This window comes from Molothrus aeneus, chromosome 2, assembly GCF_037042795.1.
Source record: "Molothrus aeneus isolate 106 chromosome 2, BPBGC_Maene_1.0, whole genome shotgun sequence".
Classification (NCBI taxonomy): domain Eukaryota; kingdom Metazoa; phylum Chordata; class Aves; order Passeriformes; family Icteridae; genus Molothrus; species Molothrus aeneus.
This window is the reverse complement of record NC_089647.1, coordinates 68,021,297-68,039,644: the sequence shown is the minus strand read 5'-3', so window position 1 is coordinate 68,039,644 and position 18,348 is coordinate 68,021,297. Positions and strand designations below refer to the sequence as shown.

Genomic DNA, 18,348 nt, shown 5'->3' with positions numbered 1-18,348 from the left:
AGTAATTCTTCCACTAAGGAAAAGAAAAAAAAAATTCACTTAGGTTAAGTTGGCACAAGAAGGCCACACAGGAAAAAGTCACAGAAATAAGATGTGCTTTGGTACGAACAAAGGCTGCTGGAAGCTAAGCCTTAATGTCCTTCTCTGCTCATAAGGTAGCAGGGGATCCTGTACACCACAGTTTAAGTAAAATATAATTAAATAAATTCCAATGGCTTTATGATTCCTTTAGATTTCTTTTTCAAAACACGTGATTCACAGCAGTTTTAGGCTTGCTTTTGGATTTTCATTTTTTGCAGGACAAGTGGCCTAGGCCTAGCTCTCCTTTCACTTTTTATTCTAGCACTTGTTTTATATATCTTCTCCCATGCTATAAATTTTAAAATTGTCAGTATCCACTAAAAATTTGGTACATCATTGAGTTTCCTTCTTGGCTAGAAAGTGCAATTATTTACCCAAGTGTTTTGTGTCTTACAGGTTTAGTAACAGATTTGAAAGGTCATTTTGTGACTCAAGTAGCCATGGGCAAAGCTCACACCTGTGTGTTAATGAAGAATGGAGAAGTTTGGACATTTGGAGTAAATAATAAAGGACAGTGTGGACGAGACACAGGCTCTATGAGCCAGGGAGGAAAAGGTGTGGGACCTTGTTTTGTTTTTTTTTTTTTTTTTCCTTTTCATTTGCATGCTGGCAAATAACAGAAGTGAAAACAAAGCTAAACATTTTGTTGTAAAATATAATTCCAATGCTAAAGTTTGAATACATGCAAGATGATTAAAAAAAATCAAGCATGTCCATGCACAGAGATTTCCAAAAAGTCTCTGTGCTGACTGAGCAGGCAAATCAGGCATTCCTAGTAATTCCTTTTAAAACCTGATCTGTGAATGTTCTTCAGAGCTTCAGCAGTTCATAGACACGTAGAATAGTTGGAGGTAGAAGCAGTCTTTTTAAGATCATTTAGTGCAACCCCCTGGCAATGAGCAGGGAAATCTTTGGCTAGATCAGGTTGCTCAGAGCCTTGTCCAACCTGTCCTTACCTCTCTGAGTAACCTGAACCCTCTCTGTTGGTCTCAGAAAGCAAGAATTTTTTATTTCAATATCTTAATTAGGTTTTGGAGTTGAGAGCATGGCAACAGCAATGGATGAAGATCTGGAAGAGGAACTGGATGAAAAAGATGAGAAGTCCATGATGTGTCCTCCAGGCATGCATAAATGGAAGCTGGAGCAGTGTATGGTGTGCACTGTATGTGGAGATTGCACAGGCTATGGAGCCAGCTGTGTTAGCAGTGGCCGTCCTGATAGAGTACCTGGAGGGTAAGCACATGTGTGGGACTGTGGCTGGTGCAGTGAGTTGGGTGGCTGAAGCACTTCCTGAATGTGAACTGAGTTGAAGTTTCCATCCAAAGTAACTTTATAGCTAAATATATAGTAGTATGTGCTTTTAAAGTCAGAAATGGCTTAAAATTTCTGTAAATAGCCTGTGGCTGCAGGTGGTTTAGTTTTACAAACTGTTTTCTTACTTTAGCATGTAGTTCTTTACTAGAAGCTGTTGGATGTGAACACCGATATAATTTCTGTCTCTTGACAGAGCTGCTGGCTCAGGATAACTTTTCTTCATCCTCTGATGGAAGTTTACCTTGCTTTTCAAGTTGCCTTTGTCTGTTACTACTTAGTTGAGCTGCAGAGACCCACTATTACTGTTACCATTACTGTTTCTTCAGCATTTTGTGTGCTCATTGTTTCCTTGTTCATGTTTTCATGTGGTATACATTAAATTGAAGAAAGAAAACTAATTTTGAGAAGTCAGTTCAGTGGACAATCAGTGTATGGTCCTGGCACCATGTAACAGCAGCTAGGATTTAAACTAGCTGTCCTTCCTGTTTATCGCAGGAAGACTTGCATGTCCACAGGTAGAACAAAGTCATAATCAGTAATGCACAAAAATAAAAGATAGTGATAAAGTAACTCTGTTTGCTGCAGAATCTGTGGCTGTGGCTCAGGTGAGTCAGGCTGTGCTGTGTGTGGCTGCTGCAAGGCATGTGCTAGAGAACTGGATGGCCAGGAAGCAAGGCAAAGAGGAATCCTTGATGCTGTAAAAGAGATGATACCTTTAGATCTCTTGCTGGGTAAGTAATATGAAATTAGCAAAAAGGCTTTTAATTCTCATTTTTACTGCACCTCCTTTTTTCCCCTCAGTACAATTGTTTACACACTTTACTGTTACAGACAGTTTTAATATAATATTGTTAAAATGGTGCTTAACAGATTTATTTATTGGTGATACAGCAAAGTGGGATCATTCTGTTAAGTGATCTGTTCTAAGTTTACCCTTGCTGTAGTCACCTGTACACATTTTGTGACCGGTGCATATATGATGCTAATGTTGATACTACAAAGTTGTTCTAGTCCTTTTTGATACCCTGAAAATTTTTCTATGAAGTTTTTATCAGAATTTAAGCATTCTTAAACTAAAACATGGCTAATTCATGTAAAACCTTTTAAAAATATAAACAATTGTAGACTTGGTTTAATAATACTTTCTGAAACTTTTTAGGGGAGAATGGAGATAACCACGACCACACATAACTACATATATATGTATATATGTATTTAAGTAATATTTAGTGATGTTGGAATAGTCAGATTGATGAAAACCAGGAAATTAGGAGATAAAGGTTAGAACTCCTCAAAATTTACTCAAATCCTTTTTATTGTCAGGGCCACGTAAAGAGCAGCTAGTAAGTAGGTTTTCAGTTTTCATTTCCTTAACTTCTTCTGGGGTTTATTGCCACCACAACAATTTTAAAGATAATTTTACTTATTTTCTTAATCTATTTAGCTGTCCCTGTTCCTGGAGTTAATATTGAAGAACACCTTCAGCTACGGCAAGAAGAAAAGCGGCAGCGTGTAATTAGGAGACATAGATTGGAAGAAGGAAGGGGTGAGTGACTTATTGAGAAGGGCCTAGAATAGCTTAAGAAACTTCTGAGTCTCTTTTCTAAGAATGAAAATAGTCTTCCTCCATTGAGCCTGTACAGTGATCAAACTCTAAATCAGGTCCTAAGAAGATAGTTCATTATGTAGCATGCTTTTAGAAAAAGTGGAAAATCTATGTGTTTAACGAAGTCTACACATACGATTCATAATTTTAATGATGAAAGGAGCACTTTATATCACTTTCACCGGTTGGTTTTTTTCCTAGTTGAATGATTGTTTTAGGATCTACATTTTAAAAAACATTTATTTGAAGAAAGGATTACAAGCCTGTCCCATGCTATTTACCTATTATATGAATTATCTAATTACTATGATAAATTATTCCATTTCTGTTCTGTAATAGTAGGCAGAATTTTCTTTTATAAAATGAACTTTTCTGTATTTGCATGAGAATATTGACACGGATTGAATTAAAAAAACAAAACACCATTGCAGCATTTCAAAATTTTCTTATGTTTTATCTACCTCTTTGTTGATTTTCCACACAAACAATAATCTACCTTAAGAACTTCACAGTACTCCTTGTGTTCTAAAATACCTCCATGTCTTGTCAAATTAAATATGAGAAATTTAGACTGATGTAACCTGTAATATTTTTGTAATGCATGATGATGTGGTTGCTAAGATTATTGTGTGTTGAGAAGAAGAATAACTTATTGGGACATATGCTCTTTCAAGTTCCTGCAGTCAACCACTTTGATTCTTCTTTTATGTATTAGATACTGGTTTTACTTGAATACAAAATGTGCCTTGTAATCCAAATTATTCCCTAGACTGTGCCAGTGAATCTTGTGATGTGAATTGTGTCATTATTTCATTTTATAAGAAATTGCTGGTTTTAGCCACAAATAAGGAGCAACAAGAAAGAGAAATCTTGCAGTTGCCTGTACATATGGAAGAGGATGGAATATTTATTTTTCTTTGCATCTTTGTGGCTAATTTTAGCTGTGAGGTAAAGAGAGGAAGCCTTTGTTTAGGTCATGTCAGAGCTGCTGCATGCTGCTGGGTGCAGCGAACAGTTTTTTATTCAATCCTAATTAAATGCCCAGGCATTACTGAAAGGTGCTGTTGTTCAGACTATTAGTGATGACAGAGCTGGGAGGTAAATATCAGTTAAAAGAAAAAAGAAAAGTGGCAGAGAAAAATTTACATTTGCTTCTATTTCTGTGGTTAGAAGTAGAACCAGAGCAGCTTATCCCTTCTGTATGCCATCTGTTTCAAAAAGCAAAAAAAGATCATTTGAACAGTAGCAGGAATGTACTCTTATGGTTGGTTTTATAGGCATATGGGTGAAAGGAGGCTGTAGCCAGGTGGGGATTGGTCTCTTCTCCCAGGCAACCAGTGACAGGACAGGAGGACACAGTCTTATGCTGCACTAGGGGAGGTTTAGGCTGGACATTTGGAAGAATTTCTTCACAGAAAGGGTGATTGGGAATTGGAATGGGCCCAGGGATGTGGTGGAGTCACTATCCCTGGAGGTGTTTAAAGGAAGGACTGAATGTGGCACTTAGTACTGTGGTCTAGTTGACATGGGGGTGTTTGATCATTGGTTGGACTCGATCTCAAAGGTCTTTTCCAGCCTAGTTGATCCTGTGATTCTGTGTAGGGACTGTAGCTTAAAAGATACTGTTATCCAGCTTGTTGCACACATTTGTGTTACATTCTCTATCTAAAGAGCATTGAAATCCCATACCTGTGTGGCTGTGGGAGGTAGTGGGTCTGGAAGGGTTGGAGATTAGTTTCCTGTTTTGGTTCAGAAAAACTTCTTGTGATAAAGCTGGGAACAGCGTTTCATAAATACTTAGAGATCTTGTTTCATATAATCAAGTATGAATATTTGATTTGATAATCAATCTTTATTTGCATAATCAGATCAAAGAGCTTTTTTACTTCTCCATCCAAATGCTTTTCATTAAAGTTTTTCATTAATGAGTTGGTGCAAAGAGTAGCACCATTCTTGATAACTCTTATGATGCTGCTCTTTTCATGAGAGAACAAGAACATTTAAATAATCTACTAGATTTTTTGTGCAAAAGGTTTTGCAGTCTCATAAAACATAGTTATAACAATGTTAAAAGAACAGGCAGGTTACTTGTTGCTTAGTTTTCCCAAGGGTTTTAGTATTTATGCATATGGAACTGAACAAATCCATGCTAATGAAATAGCTATTTGGAGATCCAGAGAGAACTTTCAATTTTCTGAAAACACTGCTTAGTCATTTAAAGGCTGGACCAGCTCTTTGGGGCCTTTCCTTAAGGTACACAGTGTTTAGTTTGTCAGGATTCTGATTTCTGGATTATTTAGTGTGTTAATGTGTGTGTTTTGTTCTTTTATAAGAAACAAAGCATGTATAGTTTATGGTGTTCAAGACTAGGATTCATCACTGAATGTAGCTGCAGACTTTTAAGTTCCTGTTGGTGACCTTTATTCAATACAAATATTTTCAGTAAATATTGAATGTCTTGTAAACAAGATAAAAGCTTTAAAAATACAGGAGTATTTCTTCCTAAAAGAGTCATACAAATAAAACAAAAAATCACAAAGAAACCTCTCACCTGAATGTGTTGAAATAGAACTTAGGTTTAGGAGAGAGGTGTAAGAGCAAAAGTGCTGGGATTATACTGATTTTTAAGTTGTCTAATTGTTTGTGCTTCATTCAAAGCTCCAGATTTTAGTCCTGTTACAGTGACCTGTGATACAAAAATATGTTCTTAATTTCTTCCCAAGATCACTTGTGGTCTCTTGTATTGAAGAAGATAAGAATGGTCATCTTAATTTGCATTTATCTGAAAATGCTAACTCTGAATTTGAATGTTCTGGGTAGAAGTAGCTGTTGCTAATAGCTGCAATATCAGTGACCTGGTTCAATGTTACTGTCACAAGCAATTACCTCACTTCTCACACATGATCCAAGTAGCCTGCCACTGTTGTAAGGGACCTGTGTACATGCTGCTCAGCAACAGCACACTAAGTAACTTCAGAAATTTAAAGTGCTTATGCTGAAGATTTCTTTGTTTTTTACACTGAAATGAGTTGCAAACTATAGTTTGTGATGGAACTGTAACCAGCTAATAATTTTATTTTTTGAATCAGTTATTTATGTTGCTGTATTCAAGAAAGAAATTCTGCTTTAGTGGAAAAAAAAGATCCTTTACATTATAGTGGGTAAAAAGTGTTTGTTTGGGATAATCAACTATTTAAAAAAATTATAAGTTCCTTAATATTTATTATAGTTCTTTGCTCTTTTCTGCACACAAGTGACTGCGACAAGCAGTGAAGAGGGCTCAAAACCGATTCTACATTTTTGAGTTGGTTGTATGACCTTCTGAGAAATAAAGCCAGCTGTATTCATCACAGCTTCTATGCTAAATCATAATATCTCAATATAATTATTGATGGAATTATCTCAGCTCTTCGCTGTCTCTGTTTTTCTGGTGAGAAGTGAAGGAGCTGATTTTCCATATGGTGAAGTGGTTTTTGTTTTTCAAGCTGGTTTGGGGCTTGATGAGTATGATGAGAGATGAATATGGAAATAGTTGCACTTCATTATTTTCTGTGGCAGTGAGGAAGTTTTGTATGTTAGAATGTTCAGAACATGGTTAATTATTTTTTCTTTCCTATGAAACTATTTTTTTCATCATGGGAGCATTAAATTGCCTTAATGGATTACAGAAATCTGTGGGCCACATGTGCAATTAATGTAATGAACCTAAGACTAACGTTTTCTGAGAGCTAATCTGGAAAGCTGTTCATGAGACTTTTTACTTTTTCAGATTGGTATTTGAACTAATATGTGTTGGTATAGTCAAAGATTTCAATTTATCACTTGAAGATAATTCTGGGGGTTTTTTCAGAAGGCAATGAGAGTGTTAAAATAGCTTTTTCAACTATATTTAACTAATAAGCTAAAAACCACAGACATGGTTCTCAATACAGCAATAATAAATGGTCTCATGCTTCACTGGTATTTCACTACAACTCCTTCTCAGCCTATGATCTAAAAACCTCAAGATGATCATTACTGAGATGCAGATTTGGTGTGTAATTAAGCAAGGTTTAGCTTTTGATGCCCTAACAGAAAAGGAAAATTAATTTTCATCAGTCTTATCCTACTTGCAACAACAAAGAACCCACAGAAAATTGATTAATTTTAGTCCAAGCTGCTCTGTTTAAGACAATATAATCTGAGACTGCCTAGATTTGGGCATTTTTTCATTTTTCTGAAGTGTAACTGTTTCAGTTACTTCAGTGATTAGTTTTACCATGGTAGGCTAAGTATCATACAAATCTGTTTAACATCTGCACAAGCCACTCTGAGCTTGCAATCTCCTTGTCTGCTCAACATATACCTAAATACACAGCAGAACTGTCTGCATTAGTGCAATATTAAGTGCAATATTACTTAGTAAATAATTGTGCAGCTTCTTTTTATGGTTTTAGTTAAATGTTTATTTTGATGCTTTCAGGATTACTTTTGTTTCAATGTTTTTTAAGCAAACCAAAACCACTCAAAACCTTTTCACTTGAAACAATATTGAATTCACAAATTACTTTTTAAGAATGCTTTCAAGGGAAAGCTGTGGGCTTTTGCCCCTAATGACCATCAGGTATGGTTCTGTGAACTTGCATTGTTACACTTGTGTCTGTGATTCCTTTGTGAAAGAGCTAATTATTGTTATTAAAACTGATGTTTAAAGTAAAAATATTTATATTATAGTTTCAGAAATCAAATTTGTAGCAGATACCATGACACAGTTCTGGTTAATATTTGCTGTTTTAATTTACTTCATGTATTTATATGCAGAAATGAATATTTTATACTTATTTAACAATACATACAAAGTGAAGTATTCAGAAGGGAGAAAGGGTCCAAATTAAGATTATCATAAACCTTACTTCCATCTCATTCTCTTATTACTCCCACATTGCCCTGCATGCTTGTGTTGGCTAGTGTGTATCTTTTTCCCCTTTAAAAGGCCTTAATTTTTCTTCCATACCTATTTGCACAATTTAAATGTTGCCTTAAGACTACAGGAAGAGACATGTATCCTGTCTTTATTTTCAATGTTTTGAACAAAAGAAGCAAACTGCAATTAACCTTAGTGCCTGCACATGACATTCTCCATGGATGTTTTTGCCTTAATGATAAATTGGTAGTCATAGTTGGAAGAATAGAGATTTTTTTTTTTACATACCATAATTATTAGCCCTGCCTCATAAGAATATTAAATTTTGTTTCCTTTAAGGCTTTATAGGTAGCACGTTATCTCCCTATAATGTTTTCTGCTTCTAGTGGAACTGAAGTAAAGCATTTGTCTTTAATTCCATTTTCTGAAATATTTTTCTCAAAATTTGCAACCTGTTGACCTATTAAGATGGCTAATTTCCTATATTAGGGTTTTATCTTCCTGTTTTATTACTAAAAACCAACAAAAACACACCCCCTCAAAAATTGCTTGGTCTCTTTCAAGAAGCCAAAAATAGGTTTTTACAACAGAGGGTGTGATCCAACCTAGGACTTAGCTCTGCAACCTGAATTTATACTACTTTTCTGTATGTATGTGTCATCATGTACTATTTTTTCAGGTAGCCTGCTGTGTTCAGTGCACTGATGCAGAAGTCAGCGTTTGGGATAATTGATTTCAGTCTCCTGCAATCACAGCTTGCCAAATAGCATTTGTTTAGGGTGAGGTACTAGAAGAAATCAAAGTCTGTTTTATATAAAATCAAACATTAAACTCCTTCATAGCTGTATCTAAGATCTTAGATGACCAAGAATGCCAAAGCACATTAAGTGCATGTAGAATGAAATAATAGTATACATTTTTCAGAAGTCCGCTGCATTATTTAATAAATGCATTCTATTTTGAGAAAATGAAATTATTTCTGTGGTTAAATAGATTTTTTTTTTAATGCTTTGAATTCTCTGTGAAAAAATGTCCATTTTGCAAAGTCGGAACCAAGAGAAGAAAGCTAGTCTTGACATTTCAGCTAGGGCTGTTCAGCATCCCAGCTCAGCTATGGAAAAACAGTCTGTGAAGGGAGAGAGTGAATGTCATTTTGCATCATTCTACAGCTGATGACTGATTTAAAATAGCTCTGTAGTCTACCGCTGACTCCTCTGCTTATCTCTGTCACTTGATCTTCTGAAGTAGAGACTAGTAATAGATTGTTATTCCCCATGCAGATCTATCTTAGAGGCTTCTGAAGCAGTTTTCCAAATAATACTCTGCAGAAATTTTTCAACAAATTAAAGGAGGTATCTAATGCATGACTGGGTTGTTCCACCAAAATATTCCCAGCACCTAAACTTTGCTCCCTTCATACAGGCAACCTCAGATGTGAGCAGAAAGCAATTCATGGTCTCCATGAATTGTTGTAGTGTTTTGTTGCCTGTGTTATTTGGAGGGAGAGGGGGAGGTACTTTGCACCTTGCCCAGCAGATGACCAAGAAGGCAGACATCACAATGCAATCTAAATGTAGAATTTTTTTTTCATTTTTGTAGTTTCCTATTCTGTTACGATCATTTTACAGATTTAGCATGCACAAAAACCCAAAGAAGATAACAGACGTGTTACAGGGATTTGGGTACAAATTACTGTGAAATGGCAATCTGCTGCATTTAAGTTTATTTTGGATTCAAGTTTTGTGCACAATGGTAAATGTAGAGTTTATAGGAATATCCAGAAGCAAAGATAATTCCTGCATTGGTCAGGTTAGATTGTCACAGAATTGTCAGTGTTGACTAGGAGAGTGTGATTCAGATGAGTAGCTTGGAAACTAATGGCAGGTATGTGCTAGGGCCATGCTGGAGCTGACAGTCTCTTATGCTTACTAAACATCCTCTGTCTTACAAATCTCCTGTAGTTCTTTTGCTCACCCTACTGTACTTCACTTCTGTCCTCCTGAAATTCTCTTTTGTTACCTTTGCTCTTAGCACTGAAATGCCAAAGGCTGCCTTTAGGGCTGTATCTTGTTCCCTGCACTGTTGTGCAAGCATGTTTTGGAGCTTCACAGTGTTTGCCTAAGTTATCTAGAGATCATTCAGTCACCTACAAATATTTTAGATCTACACTCTTCAAGCCACACTCTTTGCAGTCCTTGCATCTCTTTTTGTGACTTTGCTGATCTTTCACTTGTGCATGTTGTCCTGTCCATTCTCTATTTCTTCAGATTTTAATTTCATTAGAAACTTTCCAGTAAGTCCCACTACTTTTGCCTTATTTTCTCATGTTCTTCATTTGCCTTTCCTCTGTATCATTTGTCCTTCAGACATTTTTAGCTTTCATAATCTGCTTGTCATTCATCTCTTCCTCTTTTTGCCTTTTCCTGGTGTTCCTCAGGATACTCCTCACTATATCGCCTCAACTTGATAAGAAGGAAAATATGGTGTAGTTTTTTGTGTAAGTCAAAACTCTGGAAAGTAGAATATTAAACACAGTGAGTGGTTTGTCAGAAAGTAATGTTTACCAAAAATGTATCTATTAAATGGAAGTTTGAATTCAGAGGAGACTGAAAAGGGGGAGCACAACAGCAAGGCAATTGAAGGAAGAATCTGCAAGATGAAGGTAAATCAAAAGCAAGTGATGATCCTTGATTAGGAGAAGGAGCTCTGAATTAGTAAGAAGATCTCTTCTGGAATAGAGTCCAAATGAATGCAATAGAACAAAAATAAAAATTAAATGCTGTGTGCAGAAACAAACATGACTGAGGAAGTTTTGGGCCATTATATTCCCTAACACATGTATGAACCTCTATCCTAGACAGTAGTGTATTTTTAAAGCATTTTTCATTTTGTTTTTTAAGTGAATGCTAAAATTTGGGAGCTTCTCTGTATGAAGAAAGTTTCTTCATCCGAAAGTTCTAAAGCTATATAGATTTGGCCTAACTTTTGCATAGATGTCTATCTGTGCTTTTTAGAATTAGTGAAGAGGTGATGGTATAAAATTGCCAGCAGAAAACCTGAGGCAATGGGCATTTATTAAAAGTTAACCTACACTGTCTTCTTAATAAAGTTCAGCTAAGAAATGAAAGTATCAATGAATTTGCAGAAAAAGGAGGAATATTTGTATTCTAAGTTTTGCATAAGCAGTTTATAACACAACAGCCTGATTGGGGTGCTTTTGTTTAGTGTTCGTGGAGGGGCTGGATTTGGGGACCTGTGGAACTGAGTATCACTTGGCAGAATTAGTTGCTTCTCATTCATGGTTTCTGTTGAATATGAGACTTCTGAAAGGACAAAAAGTGTTCGAAAAATTCATGGCGACATAACTTAACCTGTAAAACAGGAGAAATACAAATTTAAGAAACAAATTCCTTGTCCATTACCTGCTTATACTCGGCCTCAGTTAAGCATATAGTACCTCACTGCCTAAGTCTAGATTTTTAAAAAGGAAAAGCAATCTGGAAAAAAAATTTAAATGCATGTATCATTGCTTTCTTTAAATCAAATCTTCTCTTGAAGACCTTTAAATAGATTGAAAAATATTTTCAAAATAAATGAATTTCAAAATTACTAAGTAGATAAGAAAAGAGTCATATGATTTGAATAACTTTCTTCATGAAACATGGAATTTTTTCTTTAAAAGTTATACCTCTGCATCTTCAATATAGTAATTGCAAACAAGTTTACGGTGGTAGCTTTTAAATATAGCAATTATATTATGACCTTGTTCCAAATCAATATTTTGAATGCTATATTGTAGGATTTAAGGTATGATAATTATTCTTTTTATCTTTTAAAGGCAATAATGGGTATTTGCTATCAAATTTTACTCTAATGTGAGTATATTTCCATTGCTTGCAGTACAGTTGCATACTTAGAAATTCAGGTAAAAGTATCACTGTGGGATGTTTATTGGTTTTTCACATAAGTTATCAAGAAATGGCAACTTTCTTAAATTTTAAGGTCTTTTGAATTTAAGAAAACGAGTTTATAATTATTATTCTTTTTGTTTTTTTCATTGCTTTTAATTTGAATTTTGTTTGACACACTGTTTCCATTTTGTGAGCTTTCCTATGCATGTGCAAAATGTTTCTCCTCAGGCCCCCTTGTAATTCCTGGTCCTATTTTTATGAACCACCGAGAACAGGCTCTAGCCAGAATCAGACTCTCTCCAGCACCGCTAAAGCATAAACGGGACAAGCACAAAGGTATTTGGTCTTCCTTATTGACTAGGGTGGAAATAAGCCCAGCCTCCCAGTCACTTCTTCCAGATGCTGCATCTGTCTTTTGAAAGAACTGCACAAAATGAATTCTGCCTTTTCTTCCTGTTAGTATCTTGTTACCTGAGGAGAAAGAAAACGCATTTAAATGTGGACCTTTCTTTAGAAGTCTACATGTTCATTAGTCCACATCATCTTTGTTTTTCTTTCCCCTTTTTTTTGTGAAATATGCATTGTCTTTCTGTGTGTCTTCTCTCATTTCTAATGCTGCCTCATTTTTAAGGTTCTTTATTTTTACTGTAGGAAACGTAACATGTTAGAGTGACTCAAGATTGTTGCACTGCTTTTGTCCTTTTGTGTTGTGTATTTGGGGTTTTTACTTAAACATACCAGTTTCAGGCTTGATAATTCTGGCATAAATCTTCTCATAGGTATGTTACCTTTCAACAAGCCCTTTTTAGGAGTGAAATACTTGAAATAATGTAAACATTACTTTTTGCTAACTTTGAATGGGGCAACTACAAATAAAAATAAACACTTTTCTCTGCAATATTCTTGGGTTAAATGGTTTGATAGAGTACAGGTATGGAGGTGTCTTGATATTTTAGACAGTTTTGTATGTCTGGCAAGCCAGTTCCTTATATCTTCAATTTCAAAGTGTGCCATTTGTTCAGATATAAGTGACTTAGGTGTTTCTTAGAAAGTAGTAGTGTATTACTTACTGAACTTATTGAAGTTGAGCTGTCTCAAATCAGATTTGTCTGTATCTGTGTATTGATGTGTCTGTACATACATTATTTATATACAGAAGATAAATATGTAAAATGGAGGTTAGAGACCTGGTCAAAGTAGGAAGCTCTTAAAAATGGTGAACCCAGAATGCTTCAACTCTTTTCTAAAGAATAGCTAAATATTAAAAGAGTTGGTATGGCATTTCAGCTGAATTAGTGGAAGTTACTGATTGTATTTGGCATGTGTGCAAACAAACTGTGTATCAGTTTGAAGCCTTATGGGATAAAGTTTCAGTGTATGTGGGTGATGGGCTTACTGAGTTATGAACATACTGGATCGTGAAATCATTTTAAGTTTAATTTATGGAAACGAAAGCAAAATCTGATCCTTTGAATCTGCATAACATTCAGTCTTTGGAATGCATATTGTCTGAGTTTTAAGTCTTGATGGACTAATAATAACCTGTCATCATCTCACTGGAGAGGTTGCCTGTTGAAAGAGGCCATAACGAATTTAAGTGTTGTTACGTGAGTGGCCGTTTGCTGACGGGCATTATTCTTGAGCTGGTTACTGCTGCTAGTTGTACTGCAAACCCTTGACTCCAGAGGCAAGTGCATAACGGAGTATGCTTGTCCTGCCTACATCTGTGCTTTTTTGGCATGTGTTAGTTGTTGGAACTCATTTCAGATCAAGTATCTCCTTACAAGAGGTGTATTCATTAGTGTCAGTTTGAGGCTTATGTTGCCTCTTGGAGTTGTAAGAACAGTATAAAGGTCTGTGTTGTGCTGGAAGACTTTGGTCAGATGTGCCCTATAGAAATGAACATTTCTTTTTCTTTAAGGAAGGCTATATGGAAGGAAATACTCAGTTTATTTTAGTTCTTTGTGTCTTATGGTAAACAGATAAGGAGGTTTTAAGTAAACTTTTAGACCCTTCTCTGACTCAGAAGACTGCTTTTCAAAAGACAGCTGTAAATTTGACTAGGAACTAGAAATACCCCTTAACTTCTCAAAGAGATTCCAAGGGGAAAAGAAAAACTGGTGAAGTGAGTTGTTATTCAAGTAACAGGCAAGGTGAGTATTGTGAAAAAGATAATGTATATTTTTTATCTTAGAAGGCATGCCTCTCTTCTTGAAGAAGAATGTAAAAGCAATAATAGAGCAGAGATAAAAGGACATTATCACATTGAAATCAGCAAATTATTTTATTTTTGACCATGATGCTTTCCAGACTGTCCTCCTTCCTTCAGGTGTTTCTGCTATAGTAGTCTTCTTCACACCAACCAGACCTTCAGGATCTTTGGGCAAGGAATGTTTAGTTCAGCTGGTAGTACTGATAAGGCCAGTACCAAACTTGCTGGTTGCCACTTCTCTGCTTGCAGCTGCAGAACTTCTCTTGATAATGATATTTAAACTTGAATGTGGACAGCTTCCTCAGGACTTTTTCAGACAATTATTGTCTACTATAAAAGGTGTATTTGATATCTACTTATACACATTGTCAAACCATGGATTCATGGACGTTAAAGATTATCCAGTCCCAACCCCCTTGACATGGACAGGGACACCTTCCATTAGATCAGGTTGCTCAAAGCTCCATCCAGCCTGGCTTAGAGCACTTCCAGAGGTGGGGCATCCTCGAATTCTCTGGGCAACGTGTTGCAGTGCTTCATCACCCTCAGAGTGAAGAATTTTTTCATAATAATCCTCGTGTCTGTCACTCGTGCAATTCATCTGTTTGGTTGTTCAGTTGAAAACTCCTTCAGTTTCATTGAAACAGCAGGTTTTTTAGAAGTGTTGCCATTGTCATTTACTCTTTTCACATTTATAGGGTCTGCATATCAAGATCATTGTTACTGCAAAAACTGCATAATTAAGCATACTCTTCCTGATCTGTCTTCTGTGTCTTTCACAATTATTAATTGAAGGGATTAGGTATGACATGTTTAGTATTCATGGAGTGGTTTGGCACTAAGAAGAAAAATGAGCTTGAGTTTCATCCTTATTCTTTAATGACATAGTGAGTTTCCAGTCTACATCTCCAGTCCCTGTGGATTCCCATAACTGAGCGTCTTAGTAAAAAGTGGTGCCTAGAGAGGATACCTAGAACAGGGGCTAGACAGGCTAAACAATGTTAAAGGAATAAAGTAGGTATTTATTGAAAAGGCCTTCAAAGGATACACCTTGGGCAGTTCAAGAACCTGGCTGTTGATGAACTCTGAGTTACGAGTTTTCACACTTCAATAAGTTTTGGTCCATTTCCATATTGGGGTTAATTGTCCAATTACAGCTTCAGGTCATGAAGTCCCATCCTCCCAGTTTGCTCTCCTCAGCTCACTGCTGTTTATACTTTTTGGGTCTGAAGCTGCAATGGTGTCCTTGGTTCTGAGGCAGGAAAAGGATCATTTTTGTCTAACTGAAGTTGCTAAGAAGAGAACTTGCTAACACTTCATATAAAGTTCAGAGTTTTACACTAATGCAGTACAGCATCTGGAAAATATGAAAACTAAAACTTAAGGCATCAAAGATTAATGAAAGTCTGTAAAATTTTCTCAACTGCAGAAATGAACTGAGTAGAAATAAAAAACAAAGTAAGCTTCTTGAGTCAGCTAAGATTCAGCAGTTTGAATGCCACCTTTTCCCTGTATTTGGAAGTAGTGGTAAACATGCTAAGGAAACAAATACCCTCAAAACTACTAGGACTAGATGAAGCTGAATCTGCATGGATGGAACAAGATATAGGTCAACCATTTTGCAAATGCTAAGACAAAATTACCAGACGTTCAAGAAAACTTACTTGGAATTTACTTTTTAACTTTTTGGCTAAGATACCATGTGAAGGGCAGAGTAGTTTGAAGCACTCATTGGAATGAGACAGTTGACAATAAAAAGCCTACATCTAAGACTGAGTTTATAATTAGAATGTGAGTTTGTTGTCACTTTATTGTATGTGTTATGCTCTTGTGGCTCTGCATATCTTATTTCACCTATAAGCTCAATAAGCTCTGTAGAAACCTCTAAAGAATCCAACAGACTTACTTTTTGTGCTGCCCTCATAGGATGGATGATTTCCACAGCCAGAGTACATTCCTTTTCCCCCTGCACTGTAGCTATAAAATTGGTTACAGATATTTCAGCTGCAGCCTGGGGTAGACAGTCAAGAAGCTGCAGACACAAGCTGATTAGTTAAAGTAATGTTGTATATAAAGTCTGTAAATTATGGCACTCAGAACACCCTGTGAGAGTTGGACTTCACAGAGACTAACTAGTAATTTGACCAATATGATTTATTTGAGTGATTGCTGCTGTACAGAACCAAGATTTGTTGACATGTGATGTGGTCGGAAGAGACAGTTAATGTAAGAATTTTTAATATACAGTCATACTCCATTAATGCTTTTCTTCTGTGGAGTATTTAATATCTTTAGAAGTGCTTTTTCTCTCCTCCAAAGATGGATGGTAAGTGAGAATAGGGATATCACCACCCTTGCTGTTGGAGAACTCCAACAAAATGCATTTCCGCTGGTCTGGGCCAAGCAAGGGTCCACCATACCTTTCTGTAACGATGCTGGGTATGGGTTTTTTGCCAGAAGAGGTCTCATTTAAAGCTTAGTACTTCACTTGTTATTGGGTCTGAATGTGCTTTTCCTTTGTTCCTGGAAAGTAGTGGTTTTTGTGGCAGCAATATGAGCCAAGAGAACTTCTAAGCACATTTAATGGCAGAGGAAAATCGTCTTCAGGAGTTTAGAACTTTCGGAGTGGTAGTGGGGATTGGTTGGTTGTATTTACAGTTCTCTCTCTTTCCTTCCCCAACTTTGAGGTGTGAAACATGAAAACCCATCATTGTGAAGTTGTTCATGGAGCACACCCCTCTGTGTTGACAGCAGAAAGTACTTTACTTTGGGGTTTTCTTCTCTCTCAGAGAGATGGAGTCAGAGGTGCTGTTCAGTAGTACTCCAGTTGGAGAACACTGGAGGTACGAACTTGCTCTGCTTAAAGGTTCCAGTGCATCCAACAGTAAGAGTCTGTGCTTCAGTAGCCTTTTTATGCTTCCTCTTCAGGAGCAGTTATTTTGATACTATATTCAATGAAATGAAAAAGTGCACAATTGTTTAAAGAAAACAAATGTGTATCTCCCTAGTTACAGTTGTTCCTTGAGACATGCAAATAAGCTTTCAGCATCCACTTTTGACTCACATTTTTTCAAAAAACTTTGACTGTTTGAAAGTAATGGAAGGAAAGAGGATGACCCAGTTTATTTGTGGCCTTATGTCTAAGTGTAAGTTCTCCTAGCCAGTGCTGCTGGAAAAAAATTATACGTTTTGGCCATGGATATAGTCCAGAAATATGGCTCTAAAAGTAAGCAATGATATAATGATATTCTATTTAGCTTTGTGTATTTTGGTCAAAAGACCTTTTTTTTTCCTAAACAAGACTAGCTGTTTTAGTTGCAAGAATGTTGTTGGAGCACACATAAATTACCAAGTGCTTATCAAGTTTTGAAGATCCAAACAATTCAAAGCTTTTGAGACAGTTACTAACCATGCAAAGAAGGCTGACAGAATTCCATTTTCAGTTTAAAAATTTCACACTTGAGCAAAGTAAGATATGCATGAAGGATTGTCGGTTCTATTCCTGCATTCTTAGAGTCTTTAAGAAGTTAGCTTTGGAAATTGGAAGCACCAGCTTTGTAGAACGTTATCCTTTAGAATAAATTTATTGCTCAGATACGTAATTGCAAAACTTGTTTCATGTGAGGGTACTTGTCTCTGCATCTTGCACACTAATACTTAGTATTTCCTCAAGGGAAGTACTGTGTTATGCTTTCATTTACAACCTTGGAGAAAACGGGGCTATATCTAGAATCAAGTTTTATTTGATGATAGTATCACATTTATCACATTTATCAACTGAGATAACAGGAATCCCCAAATTTTTATTAGTGGTTTTTTAAGCCCTTTAGAGCAGGATGATTTTCTTACAGTGAGGCAGAAATGCACATGTGCCTCTTTAAGTTTCTGCAGATCACTTGATATGCTGCTGCTGCTACATTTTGCTAATGTGACTGTCTAGGTGACATGGTTGCTGTATGCCCAGTGTGTTTCATTGGAAGTGCATGCAGCCAGGACACATTCTTACTGGACATGTGTATTTCTGACAGATGATTATAAAAGTGCATTTACACAGTGGGAGAGCTCATATTTTTTTATTATTCAGCAGTGTCTGAGGGAGGAAGGGATACAGGGGCCACAGATAGACTTTCAGAATAATCAGCTGTTTTTCTGCTCCTGTCTGAAAAACTTGTATGGAATTGGGAAGCAGTAAGCAGACTGCTTGTTGAATAATTTTGGGGGCAATATCAGCTGCTAGAACCACTCCTGATTACTTTGGCACATAGAGTTCAATGCAAAAGCAGGCATAAAAAGTTCAAAGGTACTCTATTTGAGAAGTAGT

The 18,348-nt window shown here is 36.3% G+C and overlaps 1 protein-coding gene across 1 annotated transcript in view; it reads left to right on the top strand.

Annotated features, from left to right (window-relative positions):
- The window catches only part of MYCBP2 (MYC binding protein 2), a 175,113-nt gene that overhangs the window by 49,943 nt on the left and 106,822 nt on the right, over nt 1-18,348 (top strand). Inside the window, exons 14-17 of the mRNA XM_066545089.1 lie at nt 478-636; nt 1,110-1,314; nt 1,981-2,126; nt 2,840-2,941. Of these exons, the coding sequence (XP_066401186.1) occupies nt 478-636; nt 1,110-1,314; nt 1,981-2,126; nt 2,840-2,941 (612 nt within the window). The remainder of the gene's footprint in view (nt 1-477; nt 637-1,109; nt 1,315-1,980; nt 2,127-2,839; nt 2,942-18,348) is intronic.